This window comes from Ictidomys tridecemlineatus, chromosome 11 (genome assembly GCF_052094955.1).
Source record: "Ictidomys tridecemlineatus isolate mIctTri1 chromosome 11, mIctTri1.hap1, whole genome shotgun sequence".
NCBI classification, from domain to species: domain Eukaryota; kingdom Metazoa; phylum Chordata; class Mammalia; order Rodentia; family Sciuridae; genus Ictidomys; species Ictidomys tridecemlineatus.
Window position 1 is genome coordinate 129,303,197 of NC_135487.1, and position 21,739 is coordinate 129,324,935.

At 47.7% G+C, this 21,739-nt stretch overlaps 1 protein-coding gene across 1 annotated transcript; it reads right to left on the bottom strand.

The window, feature by feature from the left end:
* Positions 1–14,747: 14,747 nt before the first annotated feature.
* Positions 14,748–16,595, bottom strand: Kprp (keratinocyte proline rich protein). The gene has a single exon (XM_005331244.4). It carries the CDS (start codon positions 16,593–16,595, stop codon positions 14,748–14,750), a length of 1,848 nt encoding a protein of 615 aa, XP_005331301.2.
* Positions 16,596–21,739: the final 5,144 nt, after the last annotated feature.

The window sequence follows — 21,739 nt, forward strand, 5'->3', positions numbered from 1 at the left end:
CAAGAGAAGGAGAGACTCACAAGGACCCTGGAGGGAACTGTGAGTCTTAAATCGTCCACCAGTCCCCACTAAGTGTCTCGGGTCCTGGCAACTTGGAAAAAGCAGGAAAGAAGCAATGATGCCCTCCCCTCCGGGTGGGGTGCCTGGAGATGCCCATCTTCCTGGAGAAGCCCCCAAGCTAAGGCACAGGTTCCCCCCAGGAGGCCCCCAGGGTGAGTAAAGAAGCCCAGTTCTTGTCTCCAGGAAGCCCTCTGTGTGGCGCCCTAACTTGGAACCCCTTCCCCGGGTGTCCTTTGACTATCTCTGTCCCAGTGCCAAGAGGTCCGCGTGTTGCAGGGTTACGATTCTCAGGGATCGGAAAGGCCCCTTCTCCAGGGACCCCATGCCACTGGGCAGAGAGGAAGTGCAGGGGGGCGGTCCCGGGAGGGGAGAAGCAACAGGAGGGTAGGGAGAGAAGCTAACCCAGGAATGTCACCGTTACAGGATGGAAGTGTCCAAGTGTGTGACAGAGGAAGAAATACCAGGCCAGCTCCCTGGAAGTGGAGGAGGCTCACTGTGGCTGACATTCCCCCCGACCCTACCCTCCAGTCAGAGCCAGAGTGCCTTCCCAGAGCGCTGGACACTGTTTCCAGGGCCCGGACACCCAGGATGAAGACTGGTGTGGGTGTGTGTGTGTGTGTGTGTGTGTGTGAGTGTGTGTGTGTAATTAGTGGTTCTATTCGTATAGGCAGTGGAGCCAACAGGAACCCCTGGAGGCCTGTTTGCCACAGAAGGCTAAGATGTATTCAGCAGGAGCAGTCTGCATTTACAGATTACGTGGAATCCATTTGCCATTTTTGCTAAGGAGAAGTGAGGTACGATTCCTGGGGGGCAGATGGGGAGAGTCAGGGCATCAGGAGGAAGGCGGTCACAGCTGAGTGGGCAGTGTCTGTCCCCGCCTGCGGCGTGTGCTGGCTCAGGGGTCACAGTTGCTCGGCTTCACACCCTGCCTCCACACCCGCTCTCACGACACTAGGGCTGCCCGCCGGCCTCCTGCGTGTCCACCCGGAGAGGGAGAGGGAGAGACCACAGAAGGCCGAGCACACTGCCTCTCCTCTGCTCCCTGTGGGCCTCCTTACATCCTCCTTGGACCTGGGGTGTTTCACCCAAACCTGGACACAGCACCCTCCGTGCCACCCTGCCCTGACTTCCTGGCCCACGAGGGACCCAGTAACAACAGTGCTTGGTCGTCGGTTCTCACAGAGGACCCTGGGGCCTTCTTAGAGACTCCAGGACCAGCACCTAACAGCACCCTTTCTCAGAAGCCTGGCTCCCATCCACAGGGGACCCTCTTCCAAGCGCAGAGATTCCTGTGTAAGTGAGAGGGGTCCACTCCTCAGAGTGCTGAGCTTCAGCTTCATGGGATCCCTCCTGCGAGCGTCCAAGTTTTAGTAACTCCAGCATGCAACCTTTCCTCCCACCCGCGGGAGCAGTAGTCAGTCCCTCCCTCCATCAACCCAGTTTGTCCCGTTGGCCTGCTCTATTTTCCAATGCCAAATTAATATTTTTTTAAAAAAATTCTGCCTGTTAAAGTAAACATCATAATATTCCGTTTTCTGACTGATGCACTGAGCAGTTGCTTTCAGATCTCAGGAGGACCAGGAATTGAAAGAGTTGTGTTCACAGGACTCTGGGAATCTCCGAACCAGATGCTGCTGCTGCTGCTGGGCCCAGGTGATAAGGAAGACGGAGGCGAGACCAGATCCTCTTTCTCGGCACATTGTCAAGTAAGAGAAAAGCAGTCTGCAACAATACAGGGACAGATTGCTTTATTGTTTCACTGAGGTAGGGGCCTGATGAAAGCTAGGGACGGGGTCCCCCGGAGAGCTGCCGAGATGGGATTGGAGATCAGAGAAGAGCTCGGGTGAGAGGACGTAGAATTTTGGATTCCAGAGGAGGATCCCGCACAGAGTTTGAAGGCTTCACTGAACCACAGCAATGCACCCAGGTTCAAGAGGTTGAAGCTGCTCCTTGTGTGCTTCCAATTCTGCTCCTCTAGGCCCAGGGTCCCTTTTTAGCAGCAGCCTCCAGACTGCTGGCTGCTGCCCCCTCCACAGCAGCCCGAGCCCCCTGAGGGCTGGCTGCAGCAGCCAGAGCTCTGCCTGTGGCGGTGGGACCTGCGGGGCCTGTGGTGGCTCAGGCAGCAGCCCCCACCCCCAGAGCTGCAGCAGCCCCCACCCCCAGAGCTGCAGCAGCCCCCAGAGCTGGAGCCACAGCAGCCCCCACCCCCAGAGCTGCAGCAGCCCCCGGAGCTGACACTGCAGCAGGAAGGGGCTGGAGGGCACTTAGGGGGGCACTTTGGGGGGCACTTGGGGGCCTGGCACTTTTGAGGGCACTTGGGGGGGCACTTGGGAGGGGGCTGGCACTGCTGCTGGCTCTGCTGGCAGGACATCCTGGCAGGCGGGTGTTCAGGAGCTGAGGGAGGGACAGACACAGTTAGACCAGGACACAGGCCATCTGCCCACACTCACCCTTTCTGTTTCATTCCCAGTTCACTCATTTTGAAAGTCTTTTGATCATGCACAAGAAAACCACTTGATTTTTAAATTATTTTTTATAGTTTACTAAAATGTTTTCTTTCCGAGTCTCATTTCTAACCTTATTTTGGAGATTGTCAAGCAATATAATCTCCAAATAGGCAAAGAAAGCAGCCAGTTGTTAAAGTGTAGGAAAAAAGACATGGAAGTAAATTGATTCTAACCCAACATCTCCTCCATCACATCAGCAAGAATTATGAAGATGTCCAACATAGGGACCAGTTGGAAGCTCAAAATCCCTTTAAGAAAATAGCCAAAGCATTCCCTCTTGGAAGAATCTGAAACATTTTGGTTTTGCATTAATAGGGACAACTTAACTGCAAAGGACTCACAGTCAATGTGTCCCAATCTATCTATAATTTAAACCAAAAAAGTGACCTCACAGGGAGCACTATTCCCCAGAATATCATCTTTCTGTTTCCACATTCTCTGACCTCCAGTCCACATTTCCTTCAAACCAGTCTCCTCGCTGATCCTAACCAGAGTCACAGGTGTCTCTAATCCTATCTTCTAAGGACCAGCATCTTCCTTAGGTCTTTCCTCCACGTGGATAAAGCTGTGTTTCCAACCTATAGACCCACCATGAAGTCTGCTCCAGCGGCCAACATGCTCTTCCCAAAGCCAAAGAAACATACTTGGAAACAGAAGACAACTTCACTTCTCTAGAACTAGAGCACATAGCCCCTCTAATCTCCCCGGTTGCTCCTGATCTCTCACCACATGCTCCCCAGTCCCCACTGAGTGTCCCTTCCTGCTCTGGTTGGAGCAATCCTCTGGGGAAGCCCGTGCTCCTGTTCGCAGTGGACACTCACCAGGTCACAGGAAGCACAGAGTCCGTGGACACCTCGGGAGGCGAATGGATGGAGATGTTCTGTCCTGAGCCTTTTTATACTGGCTTGGGCTCTACCCCGGCAGGTGACACAGGGCCTGGGCATGGGCGGACCTGCTTCCTGTCGCCCACACCGACCTGTAACAGGCGATGACTGGACGCTCCCTCCATTCATGGGGCTCAGGATGTGCTTGAGTGGGACACTTGGATGGGCAGAGAGGAGTGGCACCATTCTTTTTTTTTTTAAATTTTTTAATTAGTTGCTCAAAACATTAGAATGATCTTGACATATCATACATTTGATTCAAATGGGGTGCATAATCTTATTTTTCCACGTGTACAGATTCCAGGATCTAAGAAGAGCTTGAAATTTCCCATGGAAAATCTGAAAGGATGAGAGAAAAGCAGTGACTGAGATGATTTTGAACGGTGGTATGGAGTGACGTAACTGGCATTTAAAAACACAAACATATTCAATTTGAAACTTTTTGTATTATGGTAATATATATATTTTCTGTGTTTATTTCCATAGTTTCCCATGTTAAAAATAACTAAATGGAAATTTAAAAATGAAAAATCACAATATCTGAAAAAAATAAATATGTCCAAATTAAATATAACATTAAAAATCTATTGGGTGGTTTCAATAGATTGTAAACTATAGAAGTGATTGGTGCACTTGAACTTGAAGTAATTATCCAAAATGAAATGAAGAAAGGGAAAAATATTGAAGAAATGAACAGAAGATTAGTAACCTCTTGAATAATATGTCGTCTAATATATATGTATATGTATGTGTGTGTATGTATATGTATATATGTGTGTATGTATAGTATATATGTGTGTATATATATTCATATACATTATAAATATAATATATATTATATTTACATATAATATATATTATGTTTATATATAATATGTATATTTAGAGTCCTGAGGCAGCAGTCCTGAGGCTGAGACAGGAGGATCATGAGTTCAAAGCCAACATCAGCAAAAGTGAGGTGCTAAGCAACTCAGTGAGACCCTCTCTCTAAATAAAATTCAAAATAGGGCTGGGGATGTGGTTCAGTGGTCAAGGGCCCTGAGTTCAATCACTGTCAAAGGAAAAATAGAAAGAATGAAAGAAAGAAAAGAAAGAAAAAAAGAAAGAAAGAAATTTAAAATTAATGGTCATTTTCCAAATATGGTGAAAACCATCCAACTCCAAGACCAAAAAGTTAATAAATTTTTTTTAAAAAATTAATAAAACAGGATACATAAAAAGAAAGCCAATAAGTGGCTTCACAGATCCACAGGGAGAATGTAAGTTAGTCCTGGACTAAAGATTCTGAAGAAGGGTATTGAGGAAAGATTGGTTGAAGAGATCAGGTCAGATGGAGACTTTAAAATACCAGATCTGTGCAATAGTGGGATGGAGAGAGGGGGAACGGGAGAGGATCCCGGGGTAAGGGGTGCGAGGAGAGCTGTGTGTGGCCCAGCCTGACCGGAACCCTGTCCCTGTGTGATGGAGCGTGGGAGAGAATGAGGCTCAGTGAGGCTGAGAGGACCGGGTCCAGTCTGTGGGGAACCCATGGCTAGGAAAAGTCACTTGGGTTTTATTGAATGTTCACCAGAAATCCACTGAAGGTTTAATTTAATTCTACTGATGTCACTGGACGTTTGCTGTTTTATTTAGCAGGGGAAGAATAATGACGTTAGTGTTCTACCCTAACACGGAAGATGACTTTGGGGGAAATCTTGAAAACGAAGGCAACCAGGAATGAGATGAAACGATATGGTGACCAGTAATCCCCCAAATGATACCAGGTGTTCATACTCCTATAATTGCAATTCCCAAATCTAAAAAACACTAAAAAAATTGAGTATTTATTTAATTATTGTCAATACTTATCTGGTAGCAAAACCGGGCCTGAACCAATAGTCACGTCAGCTACTGCGAATGTTCCTGTGTTCTCTTGTAGAGTATTAGTGCCCTCCCCAAGGAGGTAGGACCCCTGGTGCCGTAGGAATGATGGGGGGCAGGTTTCTGAGCCGTCCACCATGCCTGTCTAAGAGGCTCTAGGATTTTGGGTTCGATTTCTGAGGCATTGGATTGGATGGGCTGACTCTGCAGTATACCTGTAATTAATTCTGTTCATTGCATTACTCTCCTTAGAAAAATCAAAATGTCCTGAATTTCAAAACACCCTTATCACCATGGATTTCAGGTAAGTGTCGTTAAAGGAGCACCAAAGCATAACAGTTTTCAGCGATGACAGCTTTTCACTGAGCATTACTATTTTGGTGAGGGGAGCCTGCTGGACACTCTGTCTGACCAAATTCTCAGACTGGAACAAGTGTCCGATTCTCCCCATCTTTAACTGGTCCCCCAAGATTTTCTCAGCTCATATTCACACCATTTGCTCTAATTCATGGTAAATTCTTACACGGTGTGTTTTCTTATTTTTCAATCATTCCTTGACGTTCGTGGGGGAACTGAAAGCATAGCGTGTGCTCCTGCTGAGTGGAGGCCCACCCAGGGCCCCTGCTCGTTTCTGACCCATTCTCCTTTCACCTGTTAACTCCCCTAAGCAGCCTTCAATACAAATCCCTTCTCTTTGCCTTAAAATGCCCTATCACAATTTTTCAAGACGGTTGAAATTCCTACTGACATTTTTTCCATGTTGTCACTGGCATTCCATAGCAGACAAACCAGGTTAGAGAGTGAGCATTCTTTTTATTTTTAATGGGTGGCCCTCGGTTGGGACAGAGGTAAGGACAAGGCTTGATTCCCTGTTGAACTAGGGGTGCCCCGAGGGCTGGGTTTGAATATTTTCCCTCTAAGTTAGCAAATCTTTGAACGCTTCTCCCTCATCTTCATTTCAAAAGAGAACATCTGACAATTTGGAGACATGTCTGGTCATCACAGCTGCCAATGTCTAGTAGAAGAAGCCAGGGGTGCTGCTAAATACCCGACAAGGCCCAGAATGGCCGTCCCACAACCCAGAATGGCCTGGCCCCAAACCAGCTTTCCTCTGGGGAAATGAAGACTCTGCCGAGGTAACAGCTCCTGAATGTCTAATAGAACAAAACAAAGCTCTAAAGAAGGTTGGTGAGATACTGTGGGAATGACTGAGTAAGTGATCTGTTGCCTGATCCAGACTTTTCATCCAGGCCAGGTCAAGCCAGGTCACATCTTTCAGTGACCCAGTGTATTTCTGATGGATTGCCAGGCTTCCCCTCCCTGCTATTTCCTCTTCCTCTGGCTGACCCCAGGAACAATGCCAAGGTAGGCTGGGTGCACTCGTGTGCTGATGACCATTTGTGATGACTCTTTGCCTCCCTGTCCTTCCATCCATCATTCACCAGGGTATCGGAGCTTCCTGTCCCCCAGATATTTTACGTCTTCTTGACTTGACATTTTCCCAAGCCACTTTCCACCCCATCCCTCTCCTCTGCTATTCCACGTCCCTCGTTCCTCCAGTGCCTCCTCCCTCCGTGACACCTGCCCTCTGCATTTCTAGATACGCATCCTTTCAGCTCACCTGGCCTCGGCTTGAGCCTGGATGTGACCTGCCTGGGTGACCAACCTCCGTCCTCAGACAGACAATTCCTCAAACCAATCATCTCCTTTCTTCTCCACTTCTCCTCTTGGGGGTAAATGTTTCACTCCCCAGAGCAAATGCACTTCATGTGTATTTAGTGTTTTATACTATACAGAACATTTTAATCTAAGTGATCTCATTTACTTATCAGAGCAACCCAGCACAATACATTTTGAGCCCCATTCTGTAGCTGGGGGAACACCGTGTTAGGGAAGGTGCCTAAGCCAAGACCTGTCACTGAGTGAGTGGTGGGGACTAGGCTCAAACCCGCGTCTCACGATGCCTCTCCCATGCCACGTGCCTCTCCCTGGTTCATGGTCCCACACTTTGTGGGTCCCTCACCCCACACTCTCAGCTCAGTCTCCACCCCCTTCTTATCCTGGGATTTCCACCCACATCCTCCCTCGGTTGTTCCTGTTCTTAGTCCCGAAGCAGTTCATATATTCTAATGTGCTATATATATAACTTTAAAAATTGTGTCCACTTTTCCATTTTCCCCCGTCACAATGGAAACTCCTTCAGAACCAGGATCTTTGTTTTATGCACTGATCTACCCAAAGCACCCAGAGGAGTGCGTGGCCCATGATAAAACCTCAAGTAACATTTGGCTACGTATCTTGCATGAACGGAAAACAAGTGCATTCCACTTCCAAAACAATTCTATTTCTTCCATATTTCTAGCAATAACCTTCCTAAGGGTTCATGGTCATTGAATTTAAGCTCTTGAGTTTTATGTAAAGGATGATTCTTTTTTATGAATGAAAGTTCTCCAAATAATGGGAGATGGAAGCATGTTGCTCCTTTAAACATAACATGATTCCTCCTTCTACAGGGAGATAGATGGAGTTTGGGAGAAGGTGAGCCTGGGCTTGGATTCCAGTATTAGATTATGACCTCTCTAAATTAGTTACCTTCTCTAAATTTATATTATATCCAGTATTAGATTATGACCTCTCTAAATTAGTTACCTTCTCTAAATTTTTTCTAACATCTATAAAATTAAGAGAATACTAATAGATTTTCAAGTATGAGGAAGGATTTCTGACCGTGGGTGGACTTCTGACGTTACGGAGGCTAGTGCCTGTGCAGCCATCAGAAAACCTTCCTCATACCGGCACACAGTAGGTCACCACCTTCCAGCCTCATTGCATTTGACCTGAGCTGAACACCACCGCATGGACCACAAAGAAGGGCACCACCAGGCACAGCTATAAGAACAGAAGTCTATTGCCGTTTGGCACAGACCGTCTTAGCCGTGGCCCATACTAAGATTTTAATCCATCAAGCTTTCTTTGTATATCAGCTGTGTGTCCAACTATTCATCTTCTACAAAGGCAGCTGACCTAAAATTCATAGCTTCACACTGAACTTGTTTATATTTTCTTTGGTCACATCAATTCCATGATCCTAACCTATGTTGAATCAGAAATTCACAGCTCAATACTCTCTCATAACCTGAAGCTGAAATGTCGGTTACTTTTTTTTTCAAAGTTTTTCTCTGAGGTGTTGATTAAAAAAAAAAAAAGTCTATTTGAGCAAGACTTAGAATGGAGTCCAGAGACCAGCAGAAGATGTCCATAGAGGGTTAGGCACCAGGAAGGGTGTTGATCCACTGAGGGCCCCCTCTCCCTCCTGGGGCTGTCATTGTGAGTCGTAACACACATGAGCCTGCGTTACCTCTACATGGGAAACATTCCTCTTCTCCATCCATCACCTCACTCCACCCACCTCTATGTTTCTGATTTGTAGTTGCCGCCTCTGGACACTTGACCCACGGTGCCCCTCCTCCTGCAGACTTGCAGGGAGCTCTGACTCCCAGGTTGGAACTTATCAATCATCTGCCCTGTTTACCATCGCAGCTTCAGGATCAAGCACAGCTTCCGGAAGACTACTGAGTCCCAATAATTAATTTACCAAGTGAATGGAGGTGTTGGTGCACCGTGATAAATGGTTTTCTCCTGGGGGATGTAACACTAAAGAATAGAGAAAAGGTATTGAACCAATTTAATTCTCAGGATGAGATATGGTGGTGAGGAACACGACAGATAGATTTGGCACAGTCTGGGCTATTCCTAGTCCTTCAGACACTTCTAGTTTCAGATCAGGAAACCTCATCTTTAGGAGGATGAGAAAGATGCTCCCTGGCATTAGGAAGCACAGGGATCATCAAGCATCACCCTCGTTCCTGACTAATCTCAGATACAGCCATGTGGAGGATCTGGGATGTCTAGGCACGCCAGGATTCGGGACAATGCTATGGGCAGGGACCAAGTCTAGCTCATCACCTGGGTATTCTCCAGCACATCCCCAAAGTATCCATAGCTTCACTTCCTGAAACAATGGGATCACTCTCTATGGATGTATTCCGATTTAAATAGAACTGTTCTCTGACATATCACAGTTCTATTTGACTATGCATTCAATGTATTTTAGTCTGTAGAACAAACTTAGGGGATGTAGAATTGTTTCCTTTTACTATTTTGGCATCACCTAGATTTAAAAAAAAAAAAAAGATACTCCATAACTAGAATCCCATGCCTTAGTAGAAACACCTCTATCATGTGCCAGACCTCTCCTCATTCAGCCACGCACACAACCTCACTCTGAAAGTCTCTGCTGGCAACCAGATGGAGGATTTAACAGAAAGAAAGGAAGACATTTCTTGGACTCAAGGTACTTCTAGACGGAGGAGTAGAAAATTTGACTCCTCACACAGGTAAGTACATGAAACCTCCCACAAAAGAGGGTTAACAGGTCTGGTTTTGCCACCATGTCCACATCCTACCCCTCTTGAGGCCAGACATGCACCAGTTTCAACTGTTCCTCTGAGTATTGAATAAACCCATTCATTTTACCTATATCTTCTACCTCCAGATGGCTAGAATAAGTTTCAAATGGAGGTCCTAGATTCTTGTTTTGAAGATCAAAATTGAGTAGGTCTGGGATTCTGTGTTTTTTTAAGTGAGTAACCAAAGCAATTTCACTCCTGTATACTATCTACCGCAAAGAAGGAATTTATATAACCCATCAGGTTGGGAAGGAATCACTGAGAACATCTAGTACAATTTTACAGTGAAGAACCCAGGGCAGGATATTTAGGAAAAAAAAAATGATAGAGATCTGCAGAAACATGGAAGTAGGGTTCTAAGGGGGAATCATCGTCTGTAGGTTTAATCTCTCTCATATTCACTTAGATTAATTTACACCTCATCTCTGGAAGCTAGGCTCTTATTCTAAGGCAGCATGAAGAATTCTGGCCTGATATCTTCAAACTGCTTGGGGGCTGGCCTATGCATTTCTGGGCAAAGGTCCGCTAAACTGAGACAGAAATAATGTTTTGCAACATGTGAATTACCTAATGCTAGTGTGAGGTTCAAAGGCGAGTTCCTCTTGTGGGTCTCTGAGTGCCTTGAAGGGCTTTATAATTTTGGTTTTGTTTTGTTTTACATTTTTTGAGTCCTTCGTCCTGGTTCTAGAGAAACTGTAAAATTTGCTCAAATGGTTGTACAGAAAGAAAGGCAGGAAGTGGGAAGGTGAGACATCAGGAACAGGGCAGAGGATTGGGAACAGAAGAGATGACTGGAAAATGTCTTCCAAACATTCTTGAAGGGCCGTGGGATGTTTTCTAAACCATGCTCCTACGATCACAGCCACTATGAGCAAATGCGATTAACATCTCCCACTTCATGAGCACGTGGATGAACACAGGCACAAAGAAGCATGAAAACCCCACAGACGATCGCGCAGACACATGCTCTTGGTGCCTCTTTGACCCAAGGTCTTTGTCTCTGGCTCTGGAGACGACATGGGGGCTGGATCCTGCACAGCTTCCATCAGTGGAAGAGAAATAGGCCAACAGGGAACTCCTAGCCCAACCAGAGACCCCTCCATTCTATCGACATCCAACTCCTTTCCATATTCTAGTAATGGGTGGAGTCTGTCTCCAAAGGACAGTGCTTGTCCCTGTAGGGTGACCTGCCCCCTGAACTTGAGGGTGGTTGGGGCTTCTCGGTGGTAAATGCCCTTTTCTCCAGTCAGCTCTGTGTTTCCTTTGCATCTTGAGAGGGTCTCTGCCTCCACCTATTCCCAAACAGGAAGATCCTTGTCTAACAGTGCACTTAAGAGACTGGGGTCATTTTAAAAAATCCCCATCTAGAGCTCCCAAACCTCTCCCCATGCCATGCTCCCAGGTGATGGAAACCTAGGATGTCCCATAGGGGAGCTGTTGTCCCCGACAAGCCCCTCTGGGAATGTGACACAAAGCAGATGCAGTCTGAGAGCTTCCTGCAGTTTAAGAAACGAGGCAAATGTGGAACGAATAAGTTACCTGGTCAGTAATGGAGAGAACCCCAAGACTGTTGGAAAAATAACTGGGTTAATATGTGAAAGAGCTCTGGGAGAGGGACAGGGACGAAGAGCAAAGGCACCGAGGGTGGTGGAAAGAAGTGGAGAAGGAAGTCAAGTCTGGCTATGAGGCTTTAGAAAGTCATTTAGATCCCGTGCGCTTACATCTTCAGCTCCAGAATGACAGGATAATAATGCCTGCCTGATGGGTTGTTGTGGGAATTGGTGTATAGCCAAACAGACAGACAGACAGGCAGACTGAGTGACCTGTGTAGATAGGTGGACAGGTCGGCATCCTGTTAGGGCTTGGATATGAGGAGTCCCCCCAAAACTCCTGTGTTAGAGCAGGAATATTCAGAGGTGACAGGACTGGATTAGGAGAGCCATATCCTAGTTCGTCCGTCCTGGTTTGAATGGACTAACTGCAGTCGTGGGGAGGGTGTGCCTGGAGGACGTGGGGCACTCTTAGCATGCCCCGGAAGGGTTCCTCTTCTCTGCACCCCCTTCCCCTTCTGTCTCTGCTTCCCAGCGACCATGAGTAGAGGAGTGCACCTCCGCCACGCCCTTCCACCAGCGCATCCTCCCTTACTCGGGCCAGAGCCATGGAGTTGGCCGACTAAAACTGTGAGCCAAAGTGAACTTTTTCCTCCTCTAGGTTGTGCTTGTCGGCCTCTTGGTCGTAGTAATGAAAAACTCCCGCATACACACTTGTTTCTGACACCCATATATTCATGCTCTCTATGTAGAACGTGTGGGTGGATGCATTCACATTTTACCTACAGAAGAAATTCCACTAAACCCGCGATGAACAAGGCTACTGGGTGTCGTGAACACCTGAGGACTGGTTAGAACACTGCTGCCCAGGGTCTCTGCTTTGGTGGGCTCAGTGAGGTGCACTTACATTCCCAACAAGGGCCTAGGTGACACTTATCTGCTGATCCTGGTACACCCTTTAAGAACCACTGTTCGAGGTGGTATGCTGAGGGCAAAAAAAAAGTCATGTCTGACCCTTTTAGAGGCCCTTCCCAACAGGTAAGTGATGAGTGTGTGTCAGTAAGTGCATCAGTGGGTGGATTTCACACAGGTGCCATTTTCTTTATATTGCGCAGGGTTTTGCCAGGTGATCTCTAAGGTCTTCTCCACCACCACTGCAGGGCGAGATCCTCCGGCGAAAGACAGGAATCCTCAGAGCTAGGCCCTGGGCCTGTGGGGTCCAGCTTTGGCTCTATAAGTGCTAACTTCTGGGGCGTGGCCTGCGAGGAAGGGGCACTGGATCAGACCTTCCAGGACCCAGGCCCTGCCTCTTAGAGGCCCCTTTCATCCTCTACTGACTGCTGTGTCCTCAGAGCTGTCTCCTCAGGGGAGGGCCTGTCCTCCAGGATCTCATCTCCCAGGGCCATATGCATACAGCTCTCCTCCCACCTGCAGGAACTGGAGAAGGAGGCCCCTCCCTCTCTCCTGTCCCTCCAGCCCCGCCCCCAGCACACTGCCGTGACTGCCATGCCTAACAGAATTTCAGAGTAACTTGGAAACGCAGAGCCTCACTCCTACGCAGAAGGCTTCCAGGGGCTTCCATCTCTGTTGTCTGTGGTTCCCGAAATACAGCCCTAGGGCTGAGCAACCTGCCAAATGCAGGCCCGAAGGCCTTCACTTCTAGCTTTGGCAACAAGAGCCACCCCCTCCCTGTTCCCCCATAACAACAGGAACAGAGATGTGGAACAGAGATAGAAAACCCACAAGGCAACTCATTGTTAGAAAAGCTCAGACAATCGGGTACAGTAAATCCAAGAAGAAAAGGAGTAAATTAAATTGGAAGTTCATATTACCTTATCATTGATATGGCTGTTAGAAAATCCAGGAAAATCACAAAAATTGGGCAGGATGTGGGGAAATTAGGACTTGTGCACTGTTCCTAAGAGATGCAGCCACACTGGAAAACTGTATGGTGGTTCCTCAAAAATGTAAAAATAGTTGGGCTGGGGATATAACTCAGTGGTAGAGTGCTTGTCTCACATGCACAAGGCCACGGGTTCAATCCCCAGCACCACAAAAAAAAATTAAAAATAGATTTATCATATGATCCAGGAATTCTACTTCTGTATATCCAGACACAAGAACTGAAAACTATAACCTCAAAGAAGTATTTTACACCCACGTTCATTGTAGCACTGTTAATTATAGCTTTAAAAGATGGAAGCAGTCCAAGTGTTTATCCATCCATCAATGAACAAATGAACAAAATGTGGTATATACCACACTGGAATATTATACGCCCTTAAAAATATGACACACCCTATAATATAGAAGAATGCAGAGGACATTATGCTAAATGAAATAAGCCAGTCTAAAGGACAAAACACTAATGATTCCACTTATAGATGGTACCTAGAATAGTCAAATTTATTCAGACAGAAAGTAGAATGGTGTTTGGTAGGTGCAGATGGAAGTGGGGAATGAAAAGTTGTTATTAAATTTAATGAGTACTGAGTTTTAGTTCTACAAGCTAAAAAAGAGGTTTGTGGAAGAGCAGTGGTGGACGGGAGCACCAGGAGGGGGCAGGATTTAATTCCCCTGACCTGCACACCTAGAAATGATGCAGATGATAAATGCCATGTTATATATACTTCATTGCAACTAAAAACCAGAATCTCATGGCAGCAAACACGAAAGGAGAAAAGCAGGCATTACTCGGGACGCAGGAGGAGAGCAGGTCAAGATCTTTATTGCTAGGTGGCCTCCTCTGCTGTCCATCAGGATAGAACATGGCTTAAGCTGCTGACCCACAGGTCCTTGTGAGCAGCTGCCTGCCCCAAGGGAGGCACAGAAATTGGGGGATATTCTGACTCCTCGGATGGGAGTTCACAATCTAGCTGAGCCTATGAAACAGACACACCCGAAAAGGGAATAACAATTCAAGAGCTATTGCGAAGCAGTTGTCAAGTGGGTGGTGTGGCCAGTGCAACGGGTCCTAGGGAATTAGCACAGGTTCCTATTGGTGGGAAGAGGCAAGAATCTCCAAGGCAGAGGCACTGAAAGATGGTAGGTTTTGGACAATGTGTCATGGGGGAGAAACGATCCAAGCAGAGGGAGAGAGTGATCACAGGCTCGGTGGCGTGGACACCTGGGGAATGTCCTAAGGACCATCCACCACGTGCCCTGGTGGCCTGGCTGGTCTGGCTAGGGCTGAAGATGTGTAGGGACGGAGTCGACTTGTTGCTGGAGAGACGTCTAAGACTGAGGTGTGCAACCTGAGATCATAGGAAAAGGAGTGGGGACGTGGCCTTTGAAGCAGGGAGCCTTTAGGTGACTTTGGAGAGATGCGAACAAGAACACGCTGGAAATTGTTGCTGGTGGAAGAGGGAGAGGAAGGGCAAGGTTTCCCAGGCAGGAGACGGCGGCATCTCAGCCCCTTTAAAAGTAGGCACCCTTTGCTCCTGAAAAAGGCCCACCTTTGACACCAGCAAAGCCACTTCCCTGGTCTCCGCAGCCACCTGAGCCCTGTGGCTCTGGAAACACATCACCAGGTCCGCAGCCAGCTCCACTCTCTTGCCCCTGGTTGCAACTATATGGGCCGTAGCTGGGGCCTTCCGTGTCTAAACGGCACGGATTGGACTCACAACAGCCTAGGTCTTGTGGGTACGGGATCGGATTGGGGCTGGAGCAGGGGCTGGGACATCGAATAGGCTCCCCACACGGCTCAGGGCTGGAGCAGGGTGCTGGAAGGGGAATTGGCTCTGAGCGCTCACAGGGTTGTGCGCATGGGCGTGGCCCTGGATTCTCACACTGCACCGGGCGAGGCCTGGGAGCTGGACGTGGAGCTGGGCGTGGAGCTGGACACGGAGCTGGACGTGGTTCTGGACTCAAGCAGGGTTCTGAAAATCGCCGTGCTGGGGGACATGGGCGAGGTTCTGGAATTATGCATGGTTCTGGGCGAGGCCGGGGACGTGGAGCAGGAAGTGGGCATCGTTGCCTAGACGGCTCTGGACATCGGTCAATGCGCTGCGGTGGGCAGGACCTTGGGAATGGACGTGGCTCTACCCGTGGCCTCAGATCTGGGCAGGAAGCACCACCAGAGGGCTGTGGGGCACAGCTCTGAGAGCAGCCTCTGATGGGAGGGATCTGAACAGGACACCTCTGTGGTGGGACTTGCCTGGGGCAGCACGGGGAGGAGATCTCCACTCGGCACTTGGGCCCACATCTCTGCGAGCAGCTTGAAGGGCGGCCTCGGGGACAGTGGCTGTGGTAGATGGGTTCCGAGCGGCGGGGTGGGGTGCAGTAGTTGTAGGAACCTGAAGGGCATCGTGATGGCAGGCAGCTGCTGTAACGTCGTGGCGGGGAGCAGCTGCGGTAGGAAGGCTCCACCCGGCGCGGAGGGAGGCACCGGCCGGTGCTCTGCGACCGACGCTGCCCACTGAAGCTCCCATAGGAACCCTGGGTCTGGCATTGGGGAGCGCAGCTGCTGTAGGAACCCTGGGACTGTCGCTGGGGGGCACAGCTGCTGTAGGAACCCTGGGACTGTCGCTGGGGGGCACAGCTGCTGTAGGAAGCCTGGCACTGTCGCTGGGGGGTGCAGCTGCCGTAGGAAGCCCGCGACTGGTACTGGGAGGCACAGCCGTTGTAGGAAGCCTGGGACTGCCGCTGCCGCTGGGGGGCGCAGTTGCCATAGGAACCTTGATACTGGCCCTGGGTGGAGAAGCCTCCCTGAGCCTGGCCCACTGGTGTACATTCCACGTAGGTGTGCACAGGCTGGGGAGCTGGAGCCGGCACGTAGGTCTGGACTGGGTATTCCACATAGCGAGTTTCCGTGTAGCAAACTGGAGCACATTGTACGTAGCAGGTCTGAGCAGGGCATGGGACTTCATATTGCACGTAGGTAACCTCAGGCTGGCATGGAGCCTGGCACTGGACGCAGGGAATTTGAGTCTGGGAAGGAGCCTGCGTGGTCTTGGCCTGGCATGGATCCTGGCACTTCACTTGCGTGGTTTTAGATTTACTTGGAGCCTGGCTCTTTACCTGGGTGGTCTTAGACTGGCCTGAAGCTTGGCCCTTCACTTGGGTGGTCTTGGACTGGCTTGGAGTCTGGGAAATTTGAACTGGGCATACTGTAGGACACTCCAAAATTTGCATCTCATAAGGGGCTTGGACCAGCACCTCGCTATTGGCATATGGGCCGAAGGAGGGTCCAAAGGAAGGGCCGAAGGAGGAGCCCTTGACACAGCACTGGGGCAGGCAACACTGAATCTGCTGCTGGTCACACATGGTCGTAATGCAGGTGGGTGAGTGGGACCTAAGGGCAGAGAGAGAAACATCAGGACGGTGAGGAGAGACCAGGACCTAAGAAAACATACCTTTCATATATTCCTGAACTTTCTTCCTCTCCCTTCAACCTGCACCCAAGAATCCTTACTGACTTAGATGGACCCAGAATTAGTCACTATTGCTCATGAGACCTGCCCTGGGTATGCCTAAAGGCCTGATTGTAGATAGCCAGGTTAGAGAGGTCTGGATCTTCCCCGGGAGGATGGGTATACCCGTGTCCGACACCAGAGGGCGCCGATGACTGGCGGATTCTCCACACTTCCTAAAGGACTGTGCTGGGAACAGGTTAGGAGGAAAGGAAATAAATGTCTTGCTCCCAGAGCTTGGATTTACTCACACGTGCATATTGGCAGCACACATGTATGTGCACACACTTTAAAATGAACTATGGAACAAGTACTCGGGCACCATCTACACTCACATGAATGTCAAGGCATCCATTGGAGAGTAATGGATCCAGTTACCGGTCAACTCAAACTTGACATTGAATATTCATTTCTCTGTATTTGATCTTTTTAGATGAATTCAGTTAAATAGAGCCTCATAAATATGCAAAATCATTCACATTCAAAACGTTCCAGCCTTGGAAGGGCCTGGGATCAACTTGGTGACTTGCCTAGACAGGTTGCTGATGTTAATCATCCAGCATTTGACAACCTGCTGGCTTCAGGAATGCTTTGTTTATTTTTCTTTCCTTTTTTTTTTTTTCCTCCTCAGCCCCACTGATGAATTACCAAGACGGAGTAACTCAGGAAGTACAAGATTCTTAATCACAAGACATTGTTCAGTCCCACGTCAAGACCTACAGCCAGGGCCTTACAAACATCACCCAAGGCATGCAGGCGTCCACTCCAATACCACACTTAGCCTGGGAGAAAACACGGGTGGCTGACACTTCTCTGTGGACAGGCACCCCAGTGAGCACTACAGAAGAGGGGTGATTGGATAAAACCAGCTCAGACAACAAAACACCTCTCAATAAACTCCCAGGATGCTGCAGAAGCTCCCAGTGAAGAACAAAGCCAGACATTTTCCATTTATAGAGACTAAGTACATCGCCCCTGGGGGAAGGTGATCCTCCCTCACCCGACTCTGTTCACAAGGTACAAATAACTAATTTATTAATTAGTTGTTAGTTTTCCAGAAAGAGCAGGTACTGAGGAGGAAAACAGTTTCCTGAGGATGAAGCCAACATTATTAAAGACAAATACACTGGCTTCAGAGCCCTGTCTCTTCTCACAAACTCTAAAAAATATTCTTATGTCTCCTAAGATGCGCCAGGCTGCTCCTCGGGCCAATTTCCCCCTCTTCCTCTGCTTCCAGCTTCTCCTTCACTGTGCCTGACTCCTGTGAATGTGTCCACCCATTGAACACTCCCCCCCCCCAACCCCAAGACCTGGCTCCTGCACTCACCCTCCTCAGCAGACACGCGATCATTCAGGCTAAGGCATCTGGGCAGAGGACCGTCTTATATAAAGGGCCCTGGGTCTGGCTCAGGATGAAACAGCCTGTTGGCATCTTCCTGGCTCATGGCCCAGGTTGGCATTCCAACCACTGGGGCCCTCCCCTGTGTACCTGTCCTCGCAATCACCTAGAGTCGGGAGTGTCTTGCTTCAATGTCAAATCTTCCAGCCTATGAAAGAGCAGACCGTTGTTTTCTTCCTCTCTCTTCACCCTATCAGTTTCTTCTCCATCCCTAAGAAGGGCTGGTAGGGGGCCTGATGAGGAGTGACAAAGGACTTGATGGTGCTATCCCCTCCCTTCCTCCTTGCCTCAGATTCTCTCACCATGGAAAATTTCCTAAATTAAAGCAACCAAAATTAACTCAAGGCCAGAGACACTATGCAGAACAGAGAGGGCACAGGGTCAGAGCTGATTCTAAACCCAGGTTGGCCTACTTACAGCGGTGGGACCATTATTACTAAACCCAGTATTAATTTACTCCTTTGCAAAATGGGTATAATTAAATATCCCTTTCTGATTATCATAAAGATTAAGGCAATTATTATATCCAAAACCGGCCAAGAATGATTTTCAAAATAGCCAACATCCACTCAGAGTAAATGCATTTCATAAGCAGCAGACACAGCTGGATCAATGGGCAGCTGCGACAGCCCCGTCTTGAGTAGAGAAAATGATGGCCACATAGCAGGTGATCAGCTAATGCTGCAGGAGGGTACTTGACGGCAGCAGGAGGCTGCTGGGGCTGTGAAGTGGTTCTTGAAGATAGCACTGTGCAGAACAGAAGTATTAAACCAGCATCCTGTGGGTCAGAAGCAGGCAAGATGGATATCGTTCCATGCTTTTCCTGCATAAGATTACAATTAGTTATTTTATATTTATAAATAGAGAGATTTCACCTGGGATTCCAGACATCCAGATTTTCTTCAGAAAAGAAAAGACCTGATGGACGGTCAACCTGCCTTCCACCCACCTGATTTCCAGCGGCCCTCCTTGGACAGGACACACACTTTTCTACAAAGCTCCCTCATCCTCTACTCTATCTACAATGCTTTTCAAAGTGTGGATTTCCTTGTTTTAATTCACTTGTGCTCTTATTTTTCTTTGCTGAAGTTAGAAAAGAAAGTAAAAAAAAAAAATCCTTCTGCATGGATCATTTCACTTATTCTAATCACCCTCCAGCCTTTGTGTGCATTTAGATCCCGAGCAGGCTCATGAGCAGAGATTTTAGATTTAGGCAGCTTTTGAGCCCTAGTACTTACTAATGAAAGCTACTCAGCTATCATGAGCCTCGGATCCCTTATCTATAAAATAGAAAAGAGGTGGAGGGGGTGGAATGGTGGATACTTAACCAGCCATTTAGCTCTGTGGGCTCCAGGGTCTTCATATGAAGACAGAAGTGATAACACATTTTTCACCAGGTTCTCAGGAAGATACAATCAGATAATCAGTATGAAAGTGATTTGTAACCTGCAGTGCACGTGCCAATCATGTTGATGAGGTCTCTCCCATGGGGATGTCTCCCAGTTGAACGTGACTTCAGAGTCTTACCTTTGGGTCCCGTCACTCATTCCAAAGGAGTCCCCAGATAACATTGTAGACTTGAATAGGATTATAGACTTTCAAATGTTACAGCAACAAGACCCCCAGAAATGACCTGGTTCTACCCTGCCCTTCTATATTATAGGACTTTAAAACCCAGGAAGAAAACCCTAATTGGGGAGGTAAAGCTAATGACCCTGTGTCTTCTCTTCTGTTCCATTGGTCATCTTGGCCGTCTTGGTGCCCATACCCTGCTGTTTTGGTTACTATAGCTCCATAGTATAACTTAAATCTGGTATCGTGGTGCCGCCTGCTTTGCTTCTCTCTAAGATTTGCTTTGGCTATTCTGGGCTTCTTATTTTTTCAAATGAGTTTTATGACTGCTTTTTCTATTTCCATGAAGAATGTCATTGGAATTTTGATAGGGATTGCATTGAATCTGTATAGTGCTTTTGGTAGTATGGCCATCCTGAAAATATTAATTCTGCCTATCCAAGAACATGGGAGGTCTTTCCATCTTCTAAGATCTTCCTCAATTTCTTTCTTTAGTGTTTTGTGGTTTTCATTGTAGAGGTCTTTCCTCCCCCTCTCTCTCTTTCTAAATATCTTTTTTAATTGTAGGTGGACACACAAGTCCTTTATTTTATTTTTATGTGGTGCTGAGGATCGAACCCAGTGCCTCATACGTGCTAATCAACTGCTCTACCACTGAGCCACAACCCCAGTCCCCTGTTTTCTCTCTTTTGTTAAATTGATTCCCAAGGTTTTTTTGTTTGTTTTGTTTTGTTGCTTTTGTTTTTTCTTTGAGGCTACTGTGAATGGGATGGTTTTCTTTAGTGAACTAAATTCCAAGTAACCCTAGTTCCAGAAAAGGACTCTTTCCACTTCAAGTTATTTCTCTGGCCACACATTTTGGTCAAGGAGTTCTGAACATGGATAGCATCCGGCTTTGGTGTTGACTGAGAAGGTATTCTGGAAAGCAGTAAAAAAAGAAAACTGAGAACCTGAACCTGCTGTTCCCACCTAAATGTGAATCCTTGAGTCCTAATAGCTTTGTGTCTCTCCCACGCATCTTTTGATGAAATGTGTAGTTTTTAAGGGTAAAATACCTTTGCATCTCCATATCCTGACATAATGTGTCTGTTGGTGGATGATTGATAGATGATTGGAAAGCTGGGCATGAAGCTGGGCTTGGTGCACATATCTTAAATCACTGGAGGATGACTGGGTAGGCCAGAGTGGCACAGCAACCCTCGGTGCTTCTTAAAAGAGAAGAGAAGGCGTGGATAAAGGTGTAAAGGGCCTGGAAGGTAAGTTTTACAGACAAAAACAGGCCCCAGTGGTAGAGTCTTCAATGATATGATTTCAGAAATGAGTCATTAGACTAGAGGCAAAAATATTTAACTTCCAATCCTCTTCCTTCTCTGAGCTGTAATACTCTAGAGCCCAAATGTTCTCATTGGTTGAAGAACTAGAATGAGTACTGAGGTAGTTTAAAGGCAGGGACGAAGGTGGCATGGTCTTTATTCTTCAGTAGTCTAGAATCCTACTTCCAAAGCACATTCCTTATCTGGCAGAGCCTTCACACTAAATCGCCCCTTTAGACTGCTCTGGGGTGGACTTCTAGTCTCTGTGAGTCCATATGTGTTTTTAGATTTTGGGGTTTTGACTCAACCAACTCAGAGATAAGTCATTCTCTCCCCTTAGAAAGTTCCTCCTCCTGAGGGTCTGTTCTTGCACAGGGGCTTTTTAGAATAGTGACCAAGTTACTCTCGGTCCTCCTTCTAACTTAACCCAACATACAGTCCCCACGTGCTCTTCATTCTACTCCATATTTCTCTCAGATATTCCTCCTGATGTCCCTACCCACTGCCCCTGCTGGATCTCAGTGTTTATGCACCCACGTGGTACAACAAATCCACTGTTTTCTCTGCTTTGAGTCTTTCTTCCATTTAGCTTCCAAGTAGCCACTAGAATGATCATCCTTAGAAAACAGTTCCCTTTGCTTCTCATGGCCTCCTGGGGCGATGGTCAAACTCCTTAGCAAAGCTTACAAATCCCGGTATAAACCGCTTCCTTCT

Excerpts from the sequence above, each read along its gene's own strand:
- Kprp (XM_005331244.4), bottom strand. The coding sequence starts at position 16,595 with ATGTGTGACCAGCAGCAGATTCAGTGTTGCCTGCCCCAGTGCTGTGTC.